This window comes from Melanostigma gelatinosum (assembly GCF_949748355.1).
Source record: "Melanostigma gelatinosum genome assembly, chromosome: 12".
NCBI lineage: Eukaryota > Metazoa > Chordata > Actinopteri > Perciformes > Zoarcidae > Melanostigma > Melanostigma gelatinosum.
Window position 1 is genome coordinate 15,217,711 of NC_136645.1, and position 26,687 is coordinate 15,244,397.

Sequence of the window (26,687 nt, forward strand, 5' to 3'; positions counted from 1 at the left end):
TAATTAAGCGCCTGTGTCAGAGAGGGTACTGTTTGACTTAACATTGATAGAACAATTGCCTATGTGTATTTAAGGCTCAGCTGACTGACCTTTCAAGTGCACCAACCTCATATAAAGCACTAATTTAGAGCCCTATTAGGTTTTGAGAGATGGGTAATTAATAGCTCCTTAAATACAAAGATTTAAGTCTTTGGTGGGACACTGAGGCACTCAGCAGCCATCATGGGAGGCCAATGTCAGCTCAGAAAAGGAAAAGTCAAGCTATTATTACTCCAAGGAATGCAACTCTTAGTACAAAAGTACAAAAAACGTTTTTTGTTGTTGTTTTTTACTTTGCACACCATTGCTGACACTGTTGAATCCAGAAAATGGCGAGACAAGCTAATGTATATTTAAAAACGCAGATCAAACATGATTTATTAAAAAAAATTTAAATGACCTATTTGTAATTGCAAGCAGTGCCACTAACATCACATGTTTCGGGTTTCTGAGGGGGCATTTTACACTTGGACTTCAGCATACTGCTCACCCCCCAAACATGGTCAGTTAAATGATACAGATAATCAAAAATGAGGGAAAGTGCAGATGAACCCTGTGGTGTACTGCAATGTTTAATTGGTCTGTAAATGTAAAGAGGCCACACACCTGTAGACGGTGTCACAGATAAGGGGTTGATCAAGGTTACACCAGCAAGATGAACGTGGTGATGCCTGTTCCCGGTTTGTGAGGAATAAATCAACTGTGATCACCGCACAGTGCATTGGTGGTTACAGTTCTGTTGGACTTGCACCTGACTTGCTGTGGTGTCACATGGGAAACAAGGATCAAGGTGGCTGCACTTTTTTAGAGCGAGGAGCTGCAATTGTGGTCCGCCGAGACACACAGTTTTTTTGGACTCATTAGAGGACCCGCAGAACCAAGCATTCATGTGGTGGCTTCGCCTCTTAGCTGGCTGGTACTTAATATATGGATACATACAGATGTATAATACGCACAAAGCTGGATGAATGGAACAAAGTTCTCATGGCTCAGCTTTCTCAAGCCCTAAAACATTACAGACTCATCTCCTCCCAAAACAATGCTCTATTGTTAAGAGGGTCTACTCATTGGCCGCCGGGCCTACCTATTCCAATCTCCTTCTGAAACGAGAGAGAGTTTGTATGCGTGTGTGGGAACAAAGAGGAGGCAAGAGGTGGATGTAGAATGGAGAGCTCACGGTTGGTGTAAAGGGTCAGTCCAATCCTGGGTCCCCATGTGACCGACCAGCTCTTTCCTTCTGATGAAGATTCCTTTGTTCGCTTTTAGGTATTAGCTCAGATCACAAGCAGCGAGACAACAAAACAGCTGCTGTCCACAAAAGGCGAGGCTATCCGTAGTCCTTCACCAGAGTATTTTCTACCTCCCTTCTCTCACATGATCTTCAGTTGTGGTTGAAAGCATTTTTGAAAAAGGATGAATGTCCACAACTAAATAAACTGACCCAGGTGTATCTTAGGTGGCAGTCACGGGAGAAAACTGGTTAAATTATCCTTAAAAAAAAAAACGTGTTTCAGTGCTTCCTTGCCTTTCTCCTGTAGCCTTGGAAACACAGTTCCCATCTTTGTGCCTCACAATTTGCTGCAACAACAATCGATGACTCATGGTGTCGGTGTCCCCAGGTGACTTTCTATCAGTCCGGTGATTTTTAATATTAATATTTAGCATTGATATGTGCAAGTGTTTTATAATAAATATAAAGAAACACTCCACTCCACTCTTTTTCTCATCCTTTGTGTAATCATCCTCTCCATTGTGTTATCAAACTTTGATCAATTCAGATTTCATTCAGTGTTTTCTTTTTCTTCTTCTTCCTCCTGCCTTTTCTACGGCACAATAACTGTTGCACAAGCCCTTTATTTTAATCGTAACTGTTGCCAAGCATCCATCTCGCCAGCACTCAGAAACATCATCGTATTTTCAATATAATCAGAGGCCGATGTCAAGGCCCAGACTGATGTTTCATTTCCACATTATTAGTGATCCAAAAACAGAAGAGGTTGGGCGAAATAATAACAGTGTTAACGAGCGTGACAGTAACAATAGGGGAAGAAAATGTCCCTTATTTATAACATGTCCAGACAGCATCATGACGCTTAGACTACCCATTCATTGCAGGCAATACAAATAATCATTGTGCACCCAAAACGACACATGCAACAAAAAAGACATATGAAAAGGTAACAAAATGGACATACTAATACAAACGTGACTTTTCACAGCATTGCGGTATACTTAAAATAAAAAAACTGTACTCACTATAGAGGATGGTGCCCTGTGTAGCTCTTGTTTTCACTGTCAAATAGAGAGTAACAGTGGTGTCCTTGACAGTAGCAGGGAGATTATCACTGGTGCCAGCAAGCTGGAGAATGGATGAAAAGGGCAGCAGCTCCAAATAAGATGTGCCATCGAATGAGAGTATATGTACTGTAGTATCTGCAAAGAAAGAAAAATACAAATTGATAAAATGCATTTAAATAGAGCGAGAAAATCGTAATATCCCTTAAAAAATACACAATTAGGCTTGGAATGACATATTGAGTAAACGCAATGCCCTACAGTGCTTTTGTTCGTCAACAAACCAGCAAGAATTGGCTGGCGTGTGCCTTTGCAGCACTGATAGTGTGACTGTGAGCAGAGTCAGCAGGGCCCTGTCAGTTATTTCCCACTGGATGAAAAAGGGGTATGACTTCAAGAAGAGGTGGTGGAGGTACCCCGCTCAGGTCATCAACTCCACAAGCCAATGATGATCTGCTGCCTTCTACAAAAAGGACACTGTACACCTCGTGGAAGGCTTGCTGTTCAGGTGCACCCCGGCTTCAGCTCAGGGGATTCTGCTTTCAGAGTCCAGCTCTCAAAGAAAACTGCAGTTTATCCTCATAACATAGGGTTACAAAAACATGTTTTTTTTATTGTAACAGAAGTATGAATATCCTTTCATAACTCATGTGTTCATTTTTGTTGGTGCTTTGATGTTGGATCAAATGGATTTCTTTAAGCAGACCTGTGAATGACTGACAGCTTTAAGAACAGAAAGTAAAAGAAAAGCAATTTAAAGAGCACAGAGCCTGATTAAGATGAATCGTTCAGTAAGCAATGGTCTTAAAGTTCAAGGTTTCCTTGATTGGCTTAGAAGTGGCAATGGTAGAGAAAAATACAGGTTCAATCAGTTTTAAAGATTATTCAAGTGGTTTTGGATGTTAACACATGTAAATATCACAACTCAGTGAATAGGTTCATATACTCTGATTATGAGAAATCAGGTTTATTTAAATATGGGCTGGTGACACCTGTTTTTTTTGGCAGTTGTACAAACTCGAAATTTGGAAACTGTCACACTGTGTTGATGCAAGATTACAAAATTGAATGCACACGTTCGTGAACATTTCATGTTATGAGCTACTATTGGATAGTCTGGATATATACTGTTGGACTGCTTGAGGTAGACAGGTCAGTAAGACGCAGACTTGGTCCAGTTTATTGATCAGTCATCAGACCAACACCTGAGACGAGTTATTAGTCATACCAATTCTCAAATGGTGATAATCCTGAAATGTTCGCCCGTGTGTGCTCTGACACTTTCCAACCCTTGCTCCTTTCGCAGCAAATTAGAATGGATGACTCTTCGCAGCGCAAAGAGTTGAGTGGAGCAGACATGAAAGCCAATACTTCAAATTACAAAGAGAAAATAATAAACTGCTGTTTCTTTTGTTGTAGGAGGAGCTTTTTTTCTTGGGCTGATAATAATTAATCAATCCTGTAATGCTTGTTGGCAATTTCTGAAGAAGGCAGATTGAGCTGGCTCATTTTTAAAGGCATCAGCAATTACAGCGAAAAGAGCTGGCAGTGTGTTGGCAAAGCAGCAAGCCGACAACCCCTCATCGGGTGCCATTCATGTCAAACACAAAAGCAGCAAATACTCACAACCCTGAAAAAAAAAGTATTTTCTGATCGCTTTTAAGAAATGATGTGCTATTTCTCCTCACTAACTGTACATGATTCTTTCTGGTCCTGCTATATGAAAGCTGCACCAAGGACCAATACAATGTTGTTATTCTTATCGTAGTTAATCTTCATAAAAAAAGGGCACACATCAAATTTAATCACAGTCAATTAAATACCTCCTGTTCTCATTTAGCTGGTGATGTAAATACACAGATAAAAGTGTTGTTTTATAAGAGAATTTGGGTTATTACTGGCTTTAGTTTAGATTGAAGAGGGTCATGGTAAAAATGTCAAAAAGATCATTTAGAAGCACCTTATTTGACAAAGCCAGGTTTTTAAATAACTTAGACCACAAAAGAATGGCACTTTAAATGAGAAAAAAAGAGTGCACTTTTGCATTGGAATTGATGTCGTGGTTTGGTAAAAGTTGCTGAAAAGATATAAATGGGGCAAAACTGTGCTCTCAACTTTGAAATATACGAGAAGTAGGAACATAAGGTAATGAGCCGTAAAAGGAGGTCATGATCAATGCAGACCAAGTCTGAATAATTTCCTGCCTCACTGGTTTCCTCTTTTTTGTCTACTGGCATACCTTGCAGCCATTTACTGCGGAACTAATTTTTGTGATCACTTAGCTTTCAATTGAATGCTTACACACTTGACAGAATGTCTTTGGCAAGGTCTACGACCCACTGTGTCTTCTTCGGAGGGACAATTTATCATAGCTTAAAACTCTGTCACGCCCAGATGAACTAGCTTCATCTTGACAAAACCTGTCTTATGGTTGGCTAGTTGATATCAAATACTCACTCAACCACCTGGCACTGGCCTGGATTACGGCACACCCCACCAGAGGTGCAGCCTCAGGGTGCAAACATAAGACTCACAGCTCACACACGTCAAGCTTCCTATTTTACAGGCCGCACATACGATACCAACTAAATCTGACTGAGAAGTAAGTCTGAAAGCTGCTTTGGATTGACAGTCTTCATGTGCTAAAAAAAAAAAAACTACAGTATACAATTGTCGTGATTTAACCGATGTGGTGCTATGGTAGATGTGTACAGGCATTCTGTGTGCAGTACTGTCTGAGAAAGGCTTGAAAATCCGTCTTACAGGAATACATTTTACAGTATGATCCCGTACATTTTAGCAGGGAGTTAAACGCTTTGCTGCGCATTAAAATATTAATATTACCAATCCTTGTTATAGTGTTAATCCTAAATTGAGTAGTGAATATAGAATCTACTTGTCACATCTACGAAGTGGTGGAGGAAGTACTCAGATCCTATACTTAGGCAAAAGTAGAAATGCCACAATGTAGGGTAGTACTGTAAGAGTACTGCATTTCACGTTACTTAAAGTGGCTCTAATTTATATTTTACAATCAATCAAATGACAATGTGAAAGGGGTCACCCATAGTGATGAACCTACAGGGAATTATCCCCTGAATCTGCAGCTCCTCTCAGCTTCAATGAGCTTCATAGTGAGTTTCCTTTAACTTAGCTGTCGTAACTTAGCTCTAATAACCCACTTTATGCTACCTGCTCAGCACCGCACTGCAGACGGACACGTTTAGAGACTATAGCAAGTCAACAGAGTCGAGCATTTAGCAGGTAAAGAGACAGATTTTTCCCTCAGGAGTTGGTAGAGACCAAAAACAGAGGTGAGCGAGAGCAAAGATTGGACTTATATTTGCCAATTCAATGTTGATGTTGCTTCTTCACTGCTATATGTAAAAATAAGAAGGGGTTTGCGAACAAGTTCACTATATTACCTTAAAAGGTGACGATGTGTTGTGTACACTGGGTGCTGCTGCCCCCAAGTGGCAAAAAAAACCCCAAAATAAAAACTTAAATATCAAAATTAAACGTACCGTACTCATGATGTAAAATGGCCTCAACAATGATATACCGGTAGTATAAATGATTGCAGTATATTATATTTTAGAATAAAACATTGTATGTTTTGTACATGAAAAACTTTAATCTGCAGCCACAGTGACGGCAGCAGACATATCTATGGTCTTTATGTCAAGACAAATGATCAATTATTAGGCTACATTTTAGAACATGCAGTACGAACATTAATGACATTATTAGCAGATTAGATCTTCTTGAACAATAATGTAAGAGGCTGCAGGGACTCATGTGCATCGTGATATTTCTCTTAGATACATACTGTATGACACGTCAGCATTTCATCTGGGACACAAACAAGACCACATCATTAGTCACCGGGTAAGTTGACACATCTATAATTAACTCGGAGCGGGGGCGTTATTCTTCTCTTACGTCTATTCTTAATTCAATACGATGTGAGGACAAGGTTGTCACCCGGCAAAGTTGACACATTCACAGACTTTGTCAGCATGTAAACAGCCTCTGGACTCCGTCTGCCTGCTATTAGAACCAGTGTTGCAAAGCACATCGCTGGATGAGTGCTCATATGAGATTGCACTCTGTTAACCTGAGAGACTGAAATGCTTTTGAAGAGGAGGAATTCCTCAAAGTCAGCAGAAATTACTCTAAAATGCCACTGCTGGTATTTAAAAGGTTTTATGAGTGTGACAAGCGAAAGGATAAGCAGGAACTCACTTTATGGTGGTGGAAGGAAAAGGTTGGGGGTTTTATGATTTAAAAATGTAATTACAAAATTCTGAGAATGTAGAACATCAGATTCATTTCATAGGTGTGGTGGTTGGAGTTTACTGTATGTATTGTGTTAGTATGCATGATAACCTCACATAGTCAGGTTATAATGCATTTCTGTCTTATCAGGGTTCATTTTCTGGGGAAAACCTGGTTTGCTTAGGAGGGACGGCATTCATCCTACTTTGGATGGAGCAGATCTCATCTCTGCAAATCTGACCCAGTTTCTGTATGGACCTGGTACATGACAACACAGAGATCAGACCAGGAAGCAGAGTTGCAGTCTTACACACTCCTCTGAGCTTCCATTAGAGCAGTTACTCACGCAAAACCACATAGAGACTGTGTCTGCCCCACGGCCACTTCAATTAATTAAATCTAAAATAAACGATCGAGGAGTTAAACAAAATAACTTAATCCAAGTTAAAACGGCCGCAACAGTACAACAAAATAGGATAATTAAATGTGGACTCTTAAATATCAGATCTTTGTCATCTAAAGCTCTACTAGTAAATGAGCTAATATCAGATCATCATATTGATTTATTTTGTCTTACTGAAACCTGGGGTGAGTAATGATGAATATGTCAGCCTAAATGAATCAACTCCTCCAAGTCATTTTTTCAGTTTTTATCAAGTCTCGTCCTTAAAACAGATAATTATTGTATAGTATTGTATAGTAATTATTGTAGGTGACTTTAATATTCATGTGGATGTCGAGAACAATAGCCTCAGTACTGCATTTATTTCATTATTAGATTCGATTGGTTTCTGTCAGAATGTACAGAAACCCACTCACTGTTTTAACCACACTCTCGACCTGGTTCTGACTTATGGCATTAAACTGGAAGATTTAATAGTCGATCCACAGAACCCTCTTGTATCGGACCATTATCTAATAACCTTTGAATTCCTACTAACGGAGTGTACACCGTTAAGCAAGAGTTACTACACTAGATGTCTATCTGATGGTGCCGTAGCTCAATTTAAAGAAGTGATTCCGTCTGTATTTAACTCAATACCATGCTTCAATATAACAGAGGACTCCTGCGCTAACTTTAGTCCGACCCAGATTGATCATCTTGTCGACAGTGCTACAAGCTCACTGAGAAGGACACTAGACTCTATTGCTCCTTTAAAAAAGAAGTTGGTAAAACAAAGGAGATTCGCTCCATGGTATAACCCTGAAACCCGCAAATTAAAGCAAACATCGCGAAAACTTGAAAGAACATGGCGTTCCACTCACTTGGAAGGATCTCGGTTACTCTGGCGAGACAGTCTTAAGACATATAAGAAGGCCCTCCGTAATGCCAGAGCAGCTTATTACTCATCGTTAATAGAGAAAAATAAGAACAACCCCAGGTTCCTCTTCAGCACTGTAGCCAGGCTGACAGAGAGTCACAGCTCTGTTGTGCCGAGTATCCCTATAGACCTCAGTAGCAATGACTTCATGAACTTCTTTAATGATACAATTATAATTGTTAGAGAGAACATTAATAATCTCCTGCCCTCGACCGATCTTTCCACAAATAGAGTAACCTTAGAAACAGCTGTAAACACTGATATATGTTTAAATGGCTTTACTCCCATTGACCTTGACAAACTGACTTCAACAATTTTTACGTCTAAACCTTCCACCTGTCTCTTAGACCAGATAACGACTAGGCTGCTTAAAGAAGTGCTACCATTAATTAGCACAACTTTATTCGATATCATCAACCTGTCTTTAGTAACAGGTCATGTACCACAGTCCTTCAAAGTAGCTGTGATTAAACCTCTTCTTAAGAAGCCCACTCTGGATCCAGAGGTGTTGGCCAATTATAGACCGATCTCTAACCTTCCCTTCCTCTCTAAGATCCTTGAGAAAGCAGTTGCAAATCAGTTGTATGACTTTCTGTGTAATAATAGTTTATTTGAGGATTTTCAGTCAGGATTTAGAAAGCATCATAGCACAGAGACAGCTCTGGTAAAAATAACTAATGACCTTCTAATCGCATCAGACAAAGGACTCGTCTCTGTTCTTGTCCTGTTAGACCTTCGTGCTGCGTTCGACACTATAGACCACTACATCCTGTTGCAGAGACTGGAACATTATATTGGCATCAAAGGAACCGCACTGAACTGGTTTGGATCCTATTTATCGGATCGATCTCAATTTGTTTATGTAAATGATGAAGCCTCGATGAAGACCAACGTCAGTTATGGAGTTCCACAAGGTTCTGTGCTTGGACCAATCTTGTTCACCTTATATATGCTTCCTTTAGGCAATATTATTAGAAAACACTCTATAACCTTTCATTGTTATGCAGATGATACTCAATTATATATATCGATCAAACCAGACGAAACCAACCAGCTTGCTAAACTGCAAGCGTGTCTTAAGGACATAAAAACCTGGATGACCTGCAACTTCCTGATGTTAAACTCAGACAAAACTGAAGTTATTCTACTCGGCCCAGAACACCTCCGAAATCAGTTATCTTGTGAAATAGTTTCTCTAGATGGCATTGCGCTGGCATCCAGCAGCACCGTCAAGAATCTTGGAGTTACCTTTGATCAGGATTTGTCTTTCAACTCTCAGATAAAACTTATTTCTAGGACTGCCTTTTTTTCACCTACGTAATATTTAAAAAATCAGGCACATCCTATCTCAAAGCGATGCAGAGAAATTAGTTCATGCATTTGTTACCTCTAGACTAGATTATTGCAATTCCTTATTTTCAGGCTGCTCTAATAAGTCTCTTAAATCTCTCCAGAATGCTGCAGCTCGTGTACTAACACAAACTAAGAGGAGAGATCATATTACTCCTGTATTAGCTTCTCTGCACTGGCTCCCTGTAAAATCTAGAATAGAATTTAAAATCCTTTTACTTACCTACAAAGCCCGAACTGGTCAGGCTCCATCATATCTTAAAGAGCTTATAGTACCATACTGCCCTACTAGAACGCTGTGATCCAGTGATTCAGGGTTACTTGTGGTTCCTAGAGTCTTAAAAAGTAGGATGGGAGCCAGAGCCTTCAGTTATCAAGCTCCTCTTCTGTGGAACCAGCTTCCCGTTTCAGTCCGGGGGGCAGACACACTCACCACATTTAAGAGTAGGCTTAAGACTTTCCTCTTTGATAGTGCTTATAGTTAGGGCTGGCTCTGGCTTGCCTTGGACCGGCCCATGGACAAACAGGTATAGGCAAAAACTACAGGGGGACTTCCTACACTGAGCACCTCTCTCCTCCTCTTCTTCACCTCCGTCTGTATGCATTGATGTCCCATTAATGCTCATTACTAACTTTACTTCTTCCCCGGAGTATTTGTGCTTTCTCGCCTCACAGGATGACCGCAGTTTCATCTGGACACTGGTTCTTCAACCAGCCATGGCCCTGCTGACTCCTACTACGATCTTCATGATTAACATTATTAATCCTATTACCGATACCATTAATGCACAGTACTGAATTTGTCTCTTCCCCGGAGTCCTTGTGCTTCCTCTCCTCACAGGTTTCCATGGAGCATGGTTTCATCTGGACCCTGGTCCTTCCTCCTACCATGGCCCTGCTGACTCCAACTGCTAATATCACTTTTATTATTACTCACATTACTATTTCATACTACCGATACCATTAATGCACATTATTGACCTGCTTCTTCACCAGAGTCTCTGTGCTTTCTCGCCTCACAGGTTCCTGTGTATCCGGGTTTACCTGGACCAGGTGTTGCCTCCTGTCGTGGTTGTGTCATACATTGAATGTGCTGTAATTACATTGAATGTGTTGTAATTCACTATCCTGTTCTACACATGACATCATTGCACTTCTGTCCATCCTGGGAGAGGGATCCCTCCTCTATTGCTCTCCCACAGGTTTCTTCCTCTTTCCTCCCCGTTAAAGGGGTTTTTTGGGGAGTTTTTCCTGTTCTGATGTGAGGATCCCGGGACAAGAGGATGTCAAATGTGTACATATTGTAAAGCCCTCTGAGGCAAATTTGTAATTTGTGATTTTGGGCTATACAAAAATAAATTGAATTGAATTTAATTGAATTTCCAATTAGAAAGCTTGTACGCTGTCACGCAGATGTCCCCGCAAATGTGCTGCAGTCACATGTGATGATACTTTGAGGCACACTTGTAATTACCCGTGTGAACCCAAGAGGTACAATGTTGAGAAATAAATGAATGAATAAATTAGTGAACGAATCAACGAATGATGCACACTCCTTAAGTTGGCCAAAGCATCTTTAATAACTGTCTTAGCAAAGCAGCATCTCTGTCATGTAAGCAGCACATAACTGTCTCCCATGGGGAAAACAAATGAGATTAAAGTCTTTAAAATAGCATAATTTTATGTTACAGTGCCCGGAGAGACAAGTCACATTTCAGTCGATTACTTTTAAACACCTGTAAATTGGCATTTTTAGAACACATGGCAGAGGTGTCAAATAAGAGTGTGAGATGCACACAGGCTGCTCAAGCCATGTTCATGACTGTCAACGTTAGCTTCAAGCGCCATTCTTTCAGATTTCTATGTATTCAGTGAACACAACATTATGCTATCAGCATCAATCCCGTTGAGGGGTTGTCAAGGTGAAGATTAATCCAGTTTTCATTGTTAAAACTCTCTGAAATGCTAATAAGAATTTCCATCGCTTACCATATTCCCCAGGCTTTAAATGTACAATACATAACAGCACTGTGTGGCTACTGAGAATCTCCTTATTGAAACCCCACGAAGGAAAGCATTGTTAGTGCGATGCTCTATGAGTTGCAGAGAAAGAGAAAAGCTTTCCGTTATTGCACGTGGGGCAGTTTACAAAGATAACAGTGGCAGAAAATCACTCAAAATTCAAAGTTTTTGAAACACTTAATTTCATAGATGCTAGCATTGAATACTACACAATGGATGTGCTTGTCTTTTTTTTTTTCCAGCGTCACCTGCACACCTACAAACTAGATTCATATCGACTATTTAGGATTCACATGCCTGCTTAGCCTTGAAAATACATTTATTTTACTGTCGGTAGAAGTTGGCCGGATATGCTGATGATTGCAGATTAGATCTGAGCAGATAAACACAGCTTAATCTATTCATTGCACTTGTGCTTGTGTGTTTTTGGATGAGTTATTGTAGCTAGACGAACACAACATCTGAAATGTCAATCAGTTGTGAGCAGCTTGGCTTGCCTTATCAAGCTCACAAACAATTCATTTACACCTCTAGTGTTACTAATGTTGTCACTGACGGAGAATGACTACACCAGCAAAATACAGGATGCTGTTTTCTACACCGTCAGAGCGAATCAAGGATGGCAAGAGAGGTAGAAAGGGGCGTCAGTAGCCACATTGTAAGTGCACTGAGAAGTATGTGTGTCTAGTACGGCTGTCTCCTCGGTATCAATGTCGGAGCGGTCGGTACAAAATCATTTTTGGTGGGGACAGGGGCGAGGACTGGGGGTGTGGTGTTCATTCTACAGGGATATTCAGGGCTTACCAACATCACGTAGCTGAGTGTTGAGCGGGTGCTTGCAAGGTCGCGTTCTCGTTCTCAATGAGCGCTGGAGGTGAACATGGACACACGGCGAAGGTTCAAGCTGCTTTTATGGATCTTTCATTTCATTAATCATATCCTGAATAATTCACATCGCTCAAAACTCCGAATGCAGCTCACTCTATTTTCCTCTCATAGTGAAACCTATTTGCCAAAGAGGCTCAGCATATATTAAACAATATAATTTGTTGGCTGGCTCTTCATGATACAACTATGGAGGTCACAGTAGAGTAGGGTTTTAAGCTTTTTACTGCTTGCATGTATCTATATATATATTTTATATATGTATTTAATGGATTAATGTATGACTACCTAATTATCTTATGCATATCAATTGTATGTTCTCTGTAATATTGTGAAATTTTAACATTATATAGGTGGAGGCTACAAATAAGCCCAGTTGGCTTTTTGCCTCTTTCTGCACTGTGATATTATTAATCTCTTTTGTTTATTTTTACTTCATTTTTTTAATTGTGCAAAATAAATGAACTAAGATGTTGCCTTGATCATTAACGCTCTGTACAGACTGCGGCAACACATTTCCACATAAGAACTGTACAAATCCGTCATTAAATGTCCAAGCCTACCTTTCTCACAAAAAGTGCCGGTGAAATGAAGCGGGCAGTGACAGGAAGGCAGAGCTCCCCCAGGCAGCTGCAGCTGATGACAAGTTCCTCCGTTGCGGCAAAGACAAACTGGATGTTTTGTTGTTTGTGTGGAAGCTGCCATTGTTGTTGTTGTTGTTGTTGTGTTCACTGTGTCAGAGGTGGTTGATTGAGTTGTCCAATTTGAAGAACTTGTTGTGGAGGCTTCAATCGCATGCAGAGTATGTCTGTAAAAAGTGTGCAAAGGTTGTAGACGTTTCAGTGAGCAAAAATCCAATTTAGCGTTGGAATTATTTGCTTTGAAGTCTGAAGATATGAACTGTATCCATGTGCAGCAAAAATGACTCATTAAATAAGAGGTAGACGTGAAGTGCAGTCATTTACAAAGTAGACAGAGTTTAGATCACAATCCGAGGCCAAAAGGAAAACTCAAGTATTATTTATAACAATGCGATCGGATTTCACTGCATCAGATGAAACTAAATGTGTCAACTGGTACTTGTTCTTAATTATCTCAGTGACAAAATATGAACAAAGAAGTGTGTTAATGTGTTGGGGTGATTTTTCATGTATGAGCCCAGGAAAACTAAACAACAAACGTGAAAATCAAGTCAAAAGAAGAGATCATGATGAAGACATTTACTTTACCTGCATCGGTCTATGTTGCTGCTGGCGATGGCGTCAGACGTATAAAAGCTCCTCATTTCATTCATTTCAATTATTTCAATGCAGCCAGTATAGTTGTGGAAAGGTTTCGCTCTCTAAGTGAAAAACAAAACATTTCGACAATTGAGTGGTTTCTCCCAGTTCTTTCCAAGATTTAACTTTTTTTTTTGAATGATATATAATTTATGTAGCCTTGAAGCATATATGTGCTGAAGAACCTTATGATTTCTGTAGATAGTTGAGGAACCACACAGTAGGAGCTGTAAGTCTTACCTGATTGGGTAGATATCGTTGTGGCAGACCACCTGTGAAGACGTGGTTTGTTCGTATTATGATGTTTCCCAACCAGTAATTACTTGCTGCACTTTTGATTTTCTCATGACCAGAAAGAGTTATCTCGGCCTCACAAGGCGTCAGGTGTTGTCTATAAAAGAGCAGGAGCATTTCATGTCAAGAGAAGAGGTGGATTGTACTCTTTCAGTTATCCTTCTGCATAATCTCAAAAATGTCTATGTGCTGTATTCTAATAATTCAAAAAGAAAGACATGTTTGTGGCCTTGATGATACATCAATAGCTCGCCTTTCAAGAAATCAAGTTCAATCAACATTGTGTCTTTAGAAAAAAGCATTTTCAAACTCTAAGATCCGGACAAAGGCTTCTGAGATGAACTTCAGCTGCAGAGAAAAACAACTTCCAGTTGCATAAAAAGTGGAATTTAAAAACCCTATTTCATAACAGTGGTTTGAGAAGTCGAGATACTGAATGCTGAGATTAAAATGGAAAATGCGTGTAATTGTTTTGTCAAAGTAATAAATTAATTGATCACAATTCTTTTTTGAGGTGAGACTCCTGTCCTCCATTTTGTTTTCTCCAGGCATCTCATACGCCTTCACACAACTAATTTGCACCCACCCCGAAGCCATTCATAGATTTCAAAAAACAATTCTCCACTTTGGAGCAACAGGAGAGAGACGATAATTACCTAAGTGCAGATTCTGGACTAACCATCTGCAGCTTGAGGGTACTCGGGCCATGGACGCTCAGCCTCCTCTCCAGTGTCTCCTGATACCCCTTGTTCCCTGAGTGGAAGTTAGGAGGTCCAGGAAGCAATCTAGTCTGATTTGTTAAGCCTGTGATTTGCACGCTGTTGCATATGCCGGCTAAACACTCGGGGCACTAACTCGGAGCTGCATAAGTCCTTCCTCTAGAGCCAGCATGGAGAAGCGGTTAATTTAGAAGCAGTCTGCCAGAGCGGCCTGGCCAGCAGCCAGAGGGCACTGTGCTCACTGTCCTTGAGAAGTCAGCCCCACTGGGTTTCTATTTAACATATTGAAAAGCGTCTTTGACGGGAAGATATATTAAAAGTCTATAATGAGTTCGGTGGTGACGTTGAGGATGGCCATGGTGTTGTAGCTCTGGGTCAAATCAGACAAAGATGGACGAACTCGGCCGTCAGACAATTACAAAGAATTTGCTTTGTAACACTCGGAACCATTTTTCCGTACTCCCAACCCTCTAGTTATGACAGCTCTCTTTCTTGCAACGTCTCCAAGGGGTTGGTGCAGAACATTATGATTGATTCATACTGCTGTTGCATTTTCACCGCAGAAAAGAAAAAACAGGGGCGGAGCCTGGCAGCCCTTTAAACTTGATAGGCCTCTCTAGCTGCACTTGCATATTTAGGGCAGTGCAGCTTTCTGCCAAGAAACATGAGGCAACCTTCCCACTCAGCTTTGTTTCCACAGGAGATCACTTGCTCACCTTTGCCACAGTATGTTCAAAATCACCTTCAGTACCTGTTTGTTCTTCTCTTTTAAAAAGTTAATTTTCAGAAAACCAGAATACATTTCTTTCTCTCTCTATTAATCCCATTATTTTAGTTTAGTTTAACAAAACAGAACGTTGTTTTACAAATGATTATCTTTGCTCCAACAGAAATGATGCAATGGCCTCTTTGCAACAATGACTAGAGTCTCCATACGCTCTCCTAAAATGCAAAGTAAACTGATTTGATAGGAGTTGAACATAAGCCACTTTGTTTCGGCTTCCAGCTCATACATAATAAACTTTGTGACTTGAAACTGAACCACATCTTTCTTATGTCAGAATATAATGGAGAGGGCTGGCAGCAAGATTGCACATGGGCTTAGGAACAATATAACTAAAGGGGCCATGCAGCCTCACTTTAAATCATTTAAACATTGATTTTGTGCTTGGCTCTTGCTTGTTAATCTTTTCGTAATGAAAAACTGCAAATGAAGACTTTAGAACAGCCAATAAAACATGGTCAGTGATCACTAATGCATTTTAATAGGCACATTCTGACGTTTGCTTTAGTTCTTTAAAATGTAAGCCCATTTGCTCATTCATAATACCATCTACATTCTCAGTCTGGTGATTCCTGCCAATTATATATCTTCGCCCGGTATTACCGGTAGATAAAGCCCTTTTCTACAAAAGGGCCTGCCACACTTGAAATGAGTGGATAACTAAGTATCAAGTTAGTACCACCTGAGGTGCTAATACTATTTGATCAAAATGTATTTTAAAATATTTTTTCTTCGACCCTCTGTAGCTTATAGTGAATGTGCCTTTTTTTTCTCATTCGAAAATATATTCCAGCCTGAAGCAGATACATAAAACACTGCATCTGGGTTGATGTCTTTGTCAATACAACCTGTAAATTAATTAAAAGCTGTAACATGACATTCTAACTGATCTCTTCTGATGTAACATGTTTTTTTCCTCTCACAATGCAGCAGCAGAGCTTAACCACAACACAGATGTGAACATTCACACTCAGATTCAAAAGGTTAATTAAATATAGAACATACCTGATATTAACAAGGTGAACCTTGCCATCACTAACGTGAATTAACGTACTGATCCCAGAAACCTCTTCCTCTTCGTTACAGCAAAAGGCATACTGAAACAGAGAGTGTAAAGACATGTTTTTTCATGTTTTTGCTCCATGAACTGTGTAAATTGGCCGTGAGATAGCTGTCTTTCATGGGCAAACGTGACAAATATTGATGCAGTGACTATGAGCATATAATCCTGCATAATAACTGTATAACCTGAGTTGTTACCTGCAAGATTCCATCCAGGATGAAGAGTTTAATGAAAAAGAGATCACCGTACGCGGGTCCTTGGTCCACGTAAAGTATAGTTCCGTGGGTCACTTGAGTCTGAAATCTCACAGTAATGTTGTTGAGTGAGCTGAGGTCAATACCCTTGAACTCCATGTATGAATTCCCAAAGAACTGAATGTAGCTTGAATCTGGGAAATACAAAAAATATAGAAAGCAGAAATGGGTAAAAGGTGTAATCAAAAAATCAAGACACAGTACAGGTAATGCATCTTTATTGTCAATTCTGCTGAGATTGATCTCTGAAAGAAGAACTCAACTTTTCACTTGCCTTCTCCACAGGGAGGTCAGTGCACAGGGTGACATACTCAACAGCAACCTCAGAATTATTAAAAATTCAGAGTCTGGCTGAGGACACCTCAGCAGGGCAGATGCTTGTTGCCACTGAGGCTTCAACATGGACTTTTGTGGTTTTGTTACTATGCGGCTGATCCCTTTTCTAAGTCTGATCTAAATAGTTTCCTCTACTGTGTTTATGACTCACGGATACATGAAAAAGGGATTTGCCCGGATAACTTCCTTACATTCTTTTCCATCTGTAAAAATGGGAGTGGGAAAATAATTTGTTCAGGGTTATTTTCATCTGTCTGTGAAAACGGGTGAAAAACAGTTTCAGCAGGTATAAACATTCTGTCAGGATCATTTTTTAAATATTTTTTGCCAGGCTCTTTTTTTTGTTTGTTAAGTATTTGTTGTTGTAATACTCATTTTGGCCACAAGGATGCACCACTACCCCAGGTTCTAAATAGGATTAAGATCATTTGTGTTTCCTTCCAGGAGAGTTTAATTTCACCATGCACTCTAAACACAGGGATCACATTTTATGTGAGCAAGTTATGTCGCATTATTGTAATTTTTGTTGTCTTTTTCTTAGAAATTTATTTCAATCGGTGCTAAATTGCTATTAGCATCAGCTAATTCTGATGTAAGCTATTAGCACTTAACCTAGCTACAACCTAAGTTAAGTGGTCTGTATATGCAACTTTAGTTTAGACTAGACCCCTTCTGAGTGGGATGTTTGTTTCTCAATCATTTCTTTTGGATATTGAAGTGAAGCAGACCGTATTGTGATTTGCAATGTGTCGAGAGACCTGGAGTGTAATGGACTACTTAAAATGTTCTAATTATTGATTTGTCAAGAGCTTTTCTTGTGTGTGTGTATGTTTTAGTCGAATGTCCTGTTAGTTCTGTAATGTTATGGTTATGATGGCTGCCTTTCATCTTCAGTAATATTCTCTCTGTACACCAAGTACACAGTTCAGTAGGTCTTTTAAAAAAATGATTTAAAGCAATAATGATAATTAATTAATGCTGGAAAAAACAAAGAAACTTATTCTAAACAAAGCAGACCCACTATAATCACTGATACAAAGTGAAAAAACTGTGGGAATTGTTAACTGTTTCAAGTATTTCGGAGAGTTTTAAAGACAATGTTGATTTTATTCATCGTACAGCTAGCTACAGAGGTTGGTTTATCCCAAATCCAATAATGTGGGCAACAAGGTACTTTGAACTAAAATATGAGAGTGTTTGCTGTGCAGAATGGGCAATGCAATGACTGACTACAATTAAAAGACCTTTGCTCTGTTGATGCTTTTATCTTGTGAACATATTTTATGTTTGTATTTTCCTGGGTGAGAACAAAGGCTGAACAATAAAGGTTATTCTATTCTGTTCCATGTAAGTTGTAATAGTTGCACTGTCACTATGTGAAGTCTGTTTTGTGGACTCCAGGAAGAATAGCTGCTGCAATGCTGTAGCTAATGGGGATCTAAATAAAATAAACTCACCTATGAAGATACAAATAAAAAAAGAACATAAAAGTGGGACTTTTGGACACTTGCTACGAGAAAAGGATAATTTTGTGCATTGTGTAGCTAGCAGAACAGAATAAGCACTTTGGATGCATTTTTCACAATTTCAATGGCTACTATACATATGTATTGTATAGAATCGGATGCTATTTGCATAATATTGCAGTTATAGTGCGATGCTTATTCTTAAACAGTCCTTCAGTTGACAGTTGAACCATTGGTACGTAGACCAATCTGTTTATTTATTGTTTAAATCAATTAAATACTGAAGTAACAGCAACTATGAATCTGAATGGAGCTGTGTTGTTTCACAGAGGGCGGAGTGAGCCCTACACACTGTTGGGGAGAAATTGAAACCTGATCATCGGTGCGTAGGTAAGGTGTTATAAAGTAAGACCCAAGCTATCCAAGTATATTGGAGCAGTGAGCTAAGCTTGATTTTGTTGGCAGATGAAAGTGCTTAGAGAGAAAAAATAGATTGTGTTGGTAGTCGTATCTCGTGAACCTTTAAGAAAAAAACACAGTAATGATAATACAACGTGCAGTGCGTTAAGAAGACCCCATTTTATCTAAATCTTTCAATACGTTATGTTTTCTCAATTTTATTTCATTCATCTTTATTTTTTACAGGATATTCCCTTTCATATTTAACATAATTTGTTCTAGGGAATCCTAGCCAAGACAGCAGCATAAAAGTTTCACATAAAAGCACAAACAATACTATAATTATGCAATGAAGTCATGTATACCGACAACAACCCTGTATTAAATCATAATGTGAAGCATCAACCACCCAGTGATTTCAAAATAAAAGGCACTCTCGCTTCAGATGATGTGCAAAGGCCTGAAAGATGGATAAAGTACCGTAATAGACAATGGTTTATGTCCAAATGACTCTTAGGTGGTGCAATAAAGCATACTTGCTTAATAATTGACTTGCCATAGGTGCCATTAGTTCCGACGCAGTAAATAGATAATGTATTTGAGATTTCAAAAAGGCAATACATTATTGGCGTCATTGGGTAAAAGATACCACAACCTTACAGCATATTGGAATTGAAACGGTCCGAGAGAAAACTAGATTGTCTAAAGCCTGTTTTCAGGTATTCCTATTGGCTGTTCTACAAATGCTAAACAAGAAGCATCACTCAGAGTCATTGTTGCTGATACTTAAATATTTAATTCATTAAATAAATAAAACAAAGCTTATTAACCTTACATGGCCTCTTCTGACTTTCATCGACGTGTAGCTTACACCTCGAGAATAAAATTGTTCAAGCCACAAGTCAAATGTTGGACTTCCCTCTAAAATATCAAACAAACAAAAATACCTGACTGGCCTCAAGAGTGATTTAGATTGGTCTGAGTACCAATGCTTAAACCAGGGGTGATTTCTTGACTGGGAAAATTCACATGAATCTGTTAACATGTTGCTGAAGCAAAAAAAAGACAACATATGGTTTTTTTTCATGTTATGACTTAAAACTCATGAACAAGAACGACTTCCAAACTCGGGAGATGGGATCATCCGAGGAGCACACGGACGCACCATTGTCTGCGCTCTCCGAGTGTAATTCTAGTTTTTTTTATGAACTGCTTCTAAATTGTTCCAGTGTCAGTGTGTCTGTGCCCAGCATAGACCTGTGGGTTTTTAATCCGTGCTTGCCGCCTCTCCAAAACTGTTTCGTTAGCCGACTGCTGGCAAACTCAACTTCTACTGCCGCTGACTGTCTGATATCGAGTGCTGTGGGTTTTTGGCAGTTGTTTCTTGCTAAACTCTCCCAAGTAAAATATAAGTCGCGATGTTTCAGGTTGTTCAGTTTTATTACAACACTATTTCCAGGGGACAATAATCTAGAAGTACTCTTACTTTCACCCCTGGGTTTAACTGTCAACCGAAGGAAGCATCGCAACACAATTAAAATATTCAATAAACAGCATCCACTTCTATTTAATATATCTGGATTTCCTTAGTGTCCAAATGTCCCAGTCTTATGCTGTTGTTTTTGTCTTCATCTTAATTGGTAAAAAACGTTTAGTTTATTCGGACTTCACATATTGACAATGCAGCCATTACAACTTACATAGAACATAATAGAATACTCATCTTTGTCATCAGTGTGTGTGCTCCGGTTGCCACAGTTTGGTCACAAGATCAGTGATGACAGTGAGTCTGCTTGATTTACGAGTAGAATAAGTTCCTTTTGCTTTCCCAGCATTAACTTTGAGTTGGATTTACACAATATTTTGTGGAAACGACCCAAGCCATGTCATCAGCACACTTAAATAGCTTGAAATTGCTGTTGTGCAGAGTCATTTTATTGGTGTACCCAGAGAATATTACTGCAGATAAAACGCAGCCATTATAACCAGAACGTTACAGAATAAACAGGACAAGACTTAAACACACACAGAGAAACAAGCTCCCGACAATTCAACAATCAGAAAATTGAAGATAGTCCATTACACTCCAGTGTCCCCAAGACACTGTGAATCATAATACGGCCTGCATCACTCCATTATCCAATACAATAATCTGAAAATATGAAATAGTCAGTTTCACTCAAGTGTCCCCGACTAATTGCAAATCATATTGCAGACCATTTCACTCTCGAATCCAAAACAATAATCAAAAAGCAAACATCCCACCAATAAGGGGTCCCAGTTACCATACCTAACGTTACAATACACTCACGTATATGTCGTATACGTACATTTCTAGCCAAACCAACAACTTGACTCTGATGTTACATAACTTGCTAACGCACTTGTGTTTTGTGTGGAGTGTATAGAGGAGTTCAAACCTACTCAGAAAAATAATTAACAAACAATTTAGAAAAGACTCACCAGAAGTTGTCTTTTTTTCAGGGCTTCCATACATCCATGCTGTCTAAAATGTAAATGTGATATGTACCCATCAATAACCTCGGCAGCATTAATGGCATGCAGCTGAAAGAGACTAATGCGCAGTGCAGGCCATTTAGTGTGGGAAGCCAGAAAGTAGATAATTATTATTTTGAATACAGAAAAAAAGGCTTTAAAGGCTCTTGGTAGCGCCACAGTTTTTTTTTCATTTTGCTCACTTTACAGGCATGCTGTAAATAGTCTTATTTGCCAAGAAGCTGTGAAGCATGCAAATGGCAGTATATCAGGTGGGAGAGGAATCTTGGCTGAAATGAAGGTATTCATACAAGTTTATTACGTGCCTCATTTTATAGAGGAATAACATGGCTTATATTATCCATGAGAATGGGCAATTATGGGATATTTCAGTAAAATGTCCACTGCCCGCAAGCTTATTGGGGGTAGTGACGCAGACGAACTTAAAAGACTGGCACAGCCTGCAATTGGAGGCAAGCATTAGGGGCGCTCATGCTCAATATATTTCTCATTTGAAGGAAGTAGTGCAATTTGTTGGAGAAAAGTCGAACCGGAGAGCCTGATGAAATGAAAAGCATTCCTGGATGCACCTGTCTCATGCTCTGTGTGTTCTTATCTGGACAAAGGAAAAAAGAAAATCATTACACTGGAGAAATCAGCAAAGCTTCTTTTAAGTTGTTGCCGTGATTAATCGGGCTGCTGCAAGTGAGACCTTGATCAATATTTGTTGCGCGTCAAGTCCCGATGGGTTAGACCCTCTTTGATCTGACAGTCGGCCTCGCAGGGCATTTGGCAAACAAGCGAACCAAATACCCCCAATTTCTCTGGAGAGCAACATGACCAACACCCTGAAGAAAAGCCCCGAACAAAAAAAAGTGAGAATTGTTATGAGCAGACGTACTGTGATCTATGAATTAATGAGGATAAATGCACTCAGCAACAATGCTGCGCTATCTTCTGCTTGACTCAATGGGGTTTACCAATGCTGATGATGGGAAATTACCCCTCAGAGACAAAGCTATTCATTAATTTTAAAGCCTTGTTTAGTCTGATGTAGTCTTTGATGCAGTCTGAGGCTGCTGCCAGTCTCAGTTAGCTTCAGTCTCTCCTTCAAAGGTCTCCTGTTTTTACCGCTACCTTACATTCTCACAGCAGATTTTTCATCCGTGTCTCAAATAACTAGTTTGGCTGAATCTAAATTGTCAATGTGTACAACTTAAACTGTCTCATATCTTGTTTTGAGCAGTATCAGTATTTTCTTTCCTGTTGTTATTAGAAGAGGACGGGCTAACATAGTGCTGACTGAGGAGTTTGTCACTGCTGGACTCAGCTCAAAAGCTTTTCTAGTTTCAATCGGGGAAAAACGTTGTCTCAGTGGAAATATTCCTTGATATAAATCTTTCATTTCAGATTTAATTAGGGTCCTAATGCATGTCCATAAAAGATGTGAGAAAATTGATACGAGTCATATTTAATGTTACTTGTAAAGGTGGAGCACAATGTTGCAGCACAGACTGTATGCGAATGTCAGACAGGTTAAAGCACAAGATGTTCCTCTAGGAACATATAACTGGAGAAATACGAGCTTAAGATCAATTAATAAGAGGATAGACTTTGGGCGGCGAGATTTAATTGATACAGACTTAATGTCCCATTTATTTAAAAAAAGGCAGGACGTCCGTCCTGTTTCATGCCTGATTTACTTCGTGAGGTAATAGACTGACTGATTGAACTTGTCACAGGACAGAGATAAAATACCGGTGAGGAGCATTCTTGGACCCCTTGCAATTTCAGAGCCCTGAGGGAAGGCAAAAGGTCATTCTATACTGTTTGAAAACCAGCAGAAAAGGTCTTATATTCAATACATGTGATGAAAGAAGAAGAAAATGATTCTGACATACACAGCGGAATAGAATCCTGAATATAATATGGCCATTTAAAAATCGACTGTCTAATTATATCTTTGTTAAAAACAACTGATGAAGTTACTCCAACGCACTGCACTGACAGTTACTGTACAGGAGCACACAGGCCATGAACTGCAGCTGAAATGATACATTTAGATGCAGCGTTTTCCATCTCGAGGAGACTTTTTTTCATAAATATGTTGAACTGTGCACATCATGCAGATGTCACCATGACTCACTAGAGAAGCTGAGTCACTAAATATATCAAAATGGTTACAGGCATACTAACTGGGCACTGCCAACTCAATCCTAAACAAGACATGCTGACATTTATTAGTGCGGGCCAGAACAAATGCGTGCACGTTAAACTGACGGTCAACAAGGTGACGGCCCCAAGAGAGGCGCTGCATGTTTTAAAAGGACCCTCTGGCTAACCTCTTACTCATCAAGTTGATTTTGAGGAGCTGAAGTAATTTCATTTCTGCTGCACATGGCAGCAACAGATAACAGCTTCACCTGTGCTGTGCTGATCACTCCAAGGAAAGTCAACCAAAGCGTGGCTTAGCTGCAGTAAGCCTCCCTCCACCAGCAGTGTCCTCTCTAGATAACCATCAGCTCTCATATTGTAGAGCTAAAATACTGTGGAGATCAGCATTGAACGTATAGTGATGAAAAAAAGAAAGAAACCCAGAAGACAATCATTTCAATCTGGGGAATAGAATGACATTCATTTTTTTGTAGCCACTAGTTTTGCTGAACTGAACTAAATTGATTTTTGCCATCAAAATTAAGAAAGAAAAAAAAGAAATCAAGATTTTGACCAACTTAATGTCAAAGACGTCATCAAGAAACGTTATCCTACCGTTAGTGTACCTGTTAGCCCCTCTATGTATAAAATCCAATTGACTGGTATGTTTCAAAGGTTGTGGAGTCTTAGGTTTAAAGGAGCACTGTCTGAGTCTATTTCAAGCAACACCAAGGGCACTGCATGCTTTTAGATGGTGACCTAGTTAGATAAACTCATGAGTTTCTGGGTCCCCTTGCTTTAAAACTTATTTACTCTGATTATGCACATATATGTAAAAGAGTAAAGAGATGTTTCAGTGTGTAGACACTCGGGTTTGTTTTTCTTTACCAGTGTCGTAACCCTCTCTAAACCGATGCAATGTGCCCTGGATGAGAGCTGGATCAGGTGCAGCGGGTAGGACTCCATTATGTTTGGCCCAAAGTGATTTTCAGAGTGTCTCCCTGAATTGGTTCAAGCTCGTCTATGTTCAATAGGTCTGTTGCACAGCGCTGTGAACAGTTTCAAAGGCAGACAGACCTCATCTGTCAAGCAGTAACAATCTGCCCAGGGCTCTGAATTCCTCCCCTCATAGATGACTGAATCCAACACCAGTAATGTATAACATATCGTGTTCAGTGTCTTCATTTGAGTGTTAAAGGATATAGCGACAAAGAATGATTGGACTTACCACTCTTTTAAATTATTGTTCTCAAACTGAAATAGAAAATGCACTTTAGTGGCCAATACAAAACTAGATTTTAACAGGATGTTCTATCCCCACAGCTGCACAAATCTCTCAATCAAACCTAATATATCATCGCCTGCTATGTCCCAAAGGCTGTAAAATCACATTTGGAGTACCGGCTCAGTGGGAGTCTCCTCTCAATCAAAACTGGCAAACCTTGTGCAGCTAAAAATGTTTGGTGGGAAGGACAAGGGAAGGATAGCTTTGTAATTTGCCAAAAGAAAAAAAGAAATCCCTGGACCACCATCAGTACAAATTGATTGCTGTGATTTAGTGTCACTTTCTTGCACATATAAAGTGAATGGAAGTAATCGTGTTGTAATGGGGGCTATGACTTGATTGAGAAACATTAATTTAACTTGATACACTGCCACATTTGCCATTCCGGCAATGAGTCTGGGTTTTACAGTCTATGAATATAATTCATAATCATATTCATTTCCTTCAAAAAAAAGAATTTACTCAAATATGAAAGTTAACATCAAAAGTATGTAGAAGCAGCCTGAAGACACAGACAAGTTCAAACATGAGAAACTAATTTGAACTGATGCGAAATTGGAACTTCTTAAACATATGCAGCCTTTGAAGTTTATACACATCTTTCACAATGAGTAGGAACTGAGCTAAACTGCATTTAAGTCTGCTTAAAAGAGAGCACAAGGACACTGCCCACTACTACTCCGTAGTGGAAGAAGTACCTAGATCCTTTACTTAAGTAAACGTAGCAACACAAACATGTACAAATACTCCATTACAAATAGAAGTCCTGCATTCAAAACCATACAAATATTTATATTTGATCTGATAAAACATACAGTAATATAAATAAAGTATAAAAAGCAAAAGTACTCAATCTACGGAAAAATGCCCCTTATGAGTGTTACATTAGTAGAATGTAAAAATGTTCAAGCAGCACTTTACTGTTGAAGTTGGACGAGGTGGAGCTGCTGGTATTTGATCTACTTTAGACACAGTTAGTTAGTTTAGTTAGTTAGTTTAGTCCGCTTCCGTAGGGATCAGGCACCTTAAAAAAGGGTCACCATTGAAATATGAGGACTCATGAGATGATGAATGGGTTAGGAAAGATGAAAAAAAACTAAAGTTCTGCAGCAGAAATGAACATTAATTTTTCTGACTTTTCTCTTATCTTTTGCTTTTTTTGTGAAATACTGGACAGTTTTATCTCTTTAGGTCTCACGGAGTTATTTGGATGAAACCATGTGAGGAAAAATGTCTCTTTGGTGAAGCTGCTAATGAGTCATAGAAATCTGAAACGCTAAATGGGGGCCAAATAAGCGAGTGACGAGCCACTAGTTTGCTCTTTAGCAATGCACTGTACAAGCGTATTCCTTTCTATGTAAAAACCTACTCTGAAGAGTAACTAGTTAATATAGCTATTAGATACATTTAGTGAAGTAATAAAGTATAAAGTGTAGCATAAAATGGATGTACCCGACTACATACCTGCAGATTTCTCAGCTGCTGTTGCTGTGGTAAGTGTTGGCGTTGGCACCCGGGGTGTGAAGCCACGAGTGGTATTTTTGACTGCAGTCGCCAAGGGAACAGCATCCGTAACAGGAGGCAGGCAGCTGACCTTGTTGATGCCATCTACACAGGAAAATGCTTCTGGACATGGATTCAACAGGCAGTCATCATAGTTGTGCTCACAGTTCCTCCCCTGTGTATGGAAAATAAACAGCCTTCAGACATGTCCTGCAACTCTACGATGAGATGCTTAATGCGATACGTTGTTTGAATAATTAAGTTCGCATTAAGTAGGGAACATGAGATTATGTAACAAAAAACAGGCTTTTTTTAAAACTTAAAAACCATGTGATGCGAGTTAGCATCTGACTGTATTATATTCAAATCATTTTTATGTGCAACGTTAACATTTGGAATATTTAATATTTCATCCAAAGTAACGTTATGGGGTGTAAATTATTTGTAGAATTAGCAGTAAAAG

At 39.3% G+C, this 26,687-nt stretch overlaps 1 protein-coding gene across 1 annotated transcript in view; it reads right to left on the reverse strand.

The window, feature by feature from the left end:
- The window catches only part of eys (eyes shut homolog), a gene marked incomplete at both ends in the record, with an annotated part of 142,260 nt that overhangs the window by 39,220 nt on the left and 76,353 nt on the right, over positions 1 to 26,687 (reverse strand). The window contains 7 exons of the mRNA XM_079279841.1: positions 2,296 to 2,472; positions 12,755 to 12,999; positions 13,421 to 13,533; positions 13,712 to 13,862; positions 16,274 to 16,365; positions 16,529 to 16,719; positions 26,186 to 26,399. Of these exons, the coding sequence (XP_079135967.1) occupies positions 2,296 to 2,472; positions 12,755 to 12,999; positions 13,421 to 13,533; positions 13,712 to 13,862; positions 16,274 to 16,365; positions 16,529 to 16,719; positions 26,186 to 26,399 (1,183 nt within the window). The remainder of the gene's footprint in view (positions 1 to 2,295; positions 2,473 to 12,754; positions 13,000 to 13,420; positions 13,534 to 13,711; positions 13,863 to 16,273; positions 16,366 to 16,528; positions 16,720 to 26,185; positions 26,400 to 26,687) is intronic.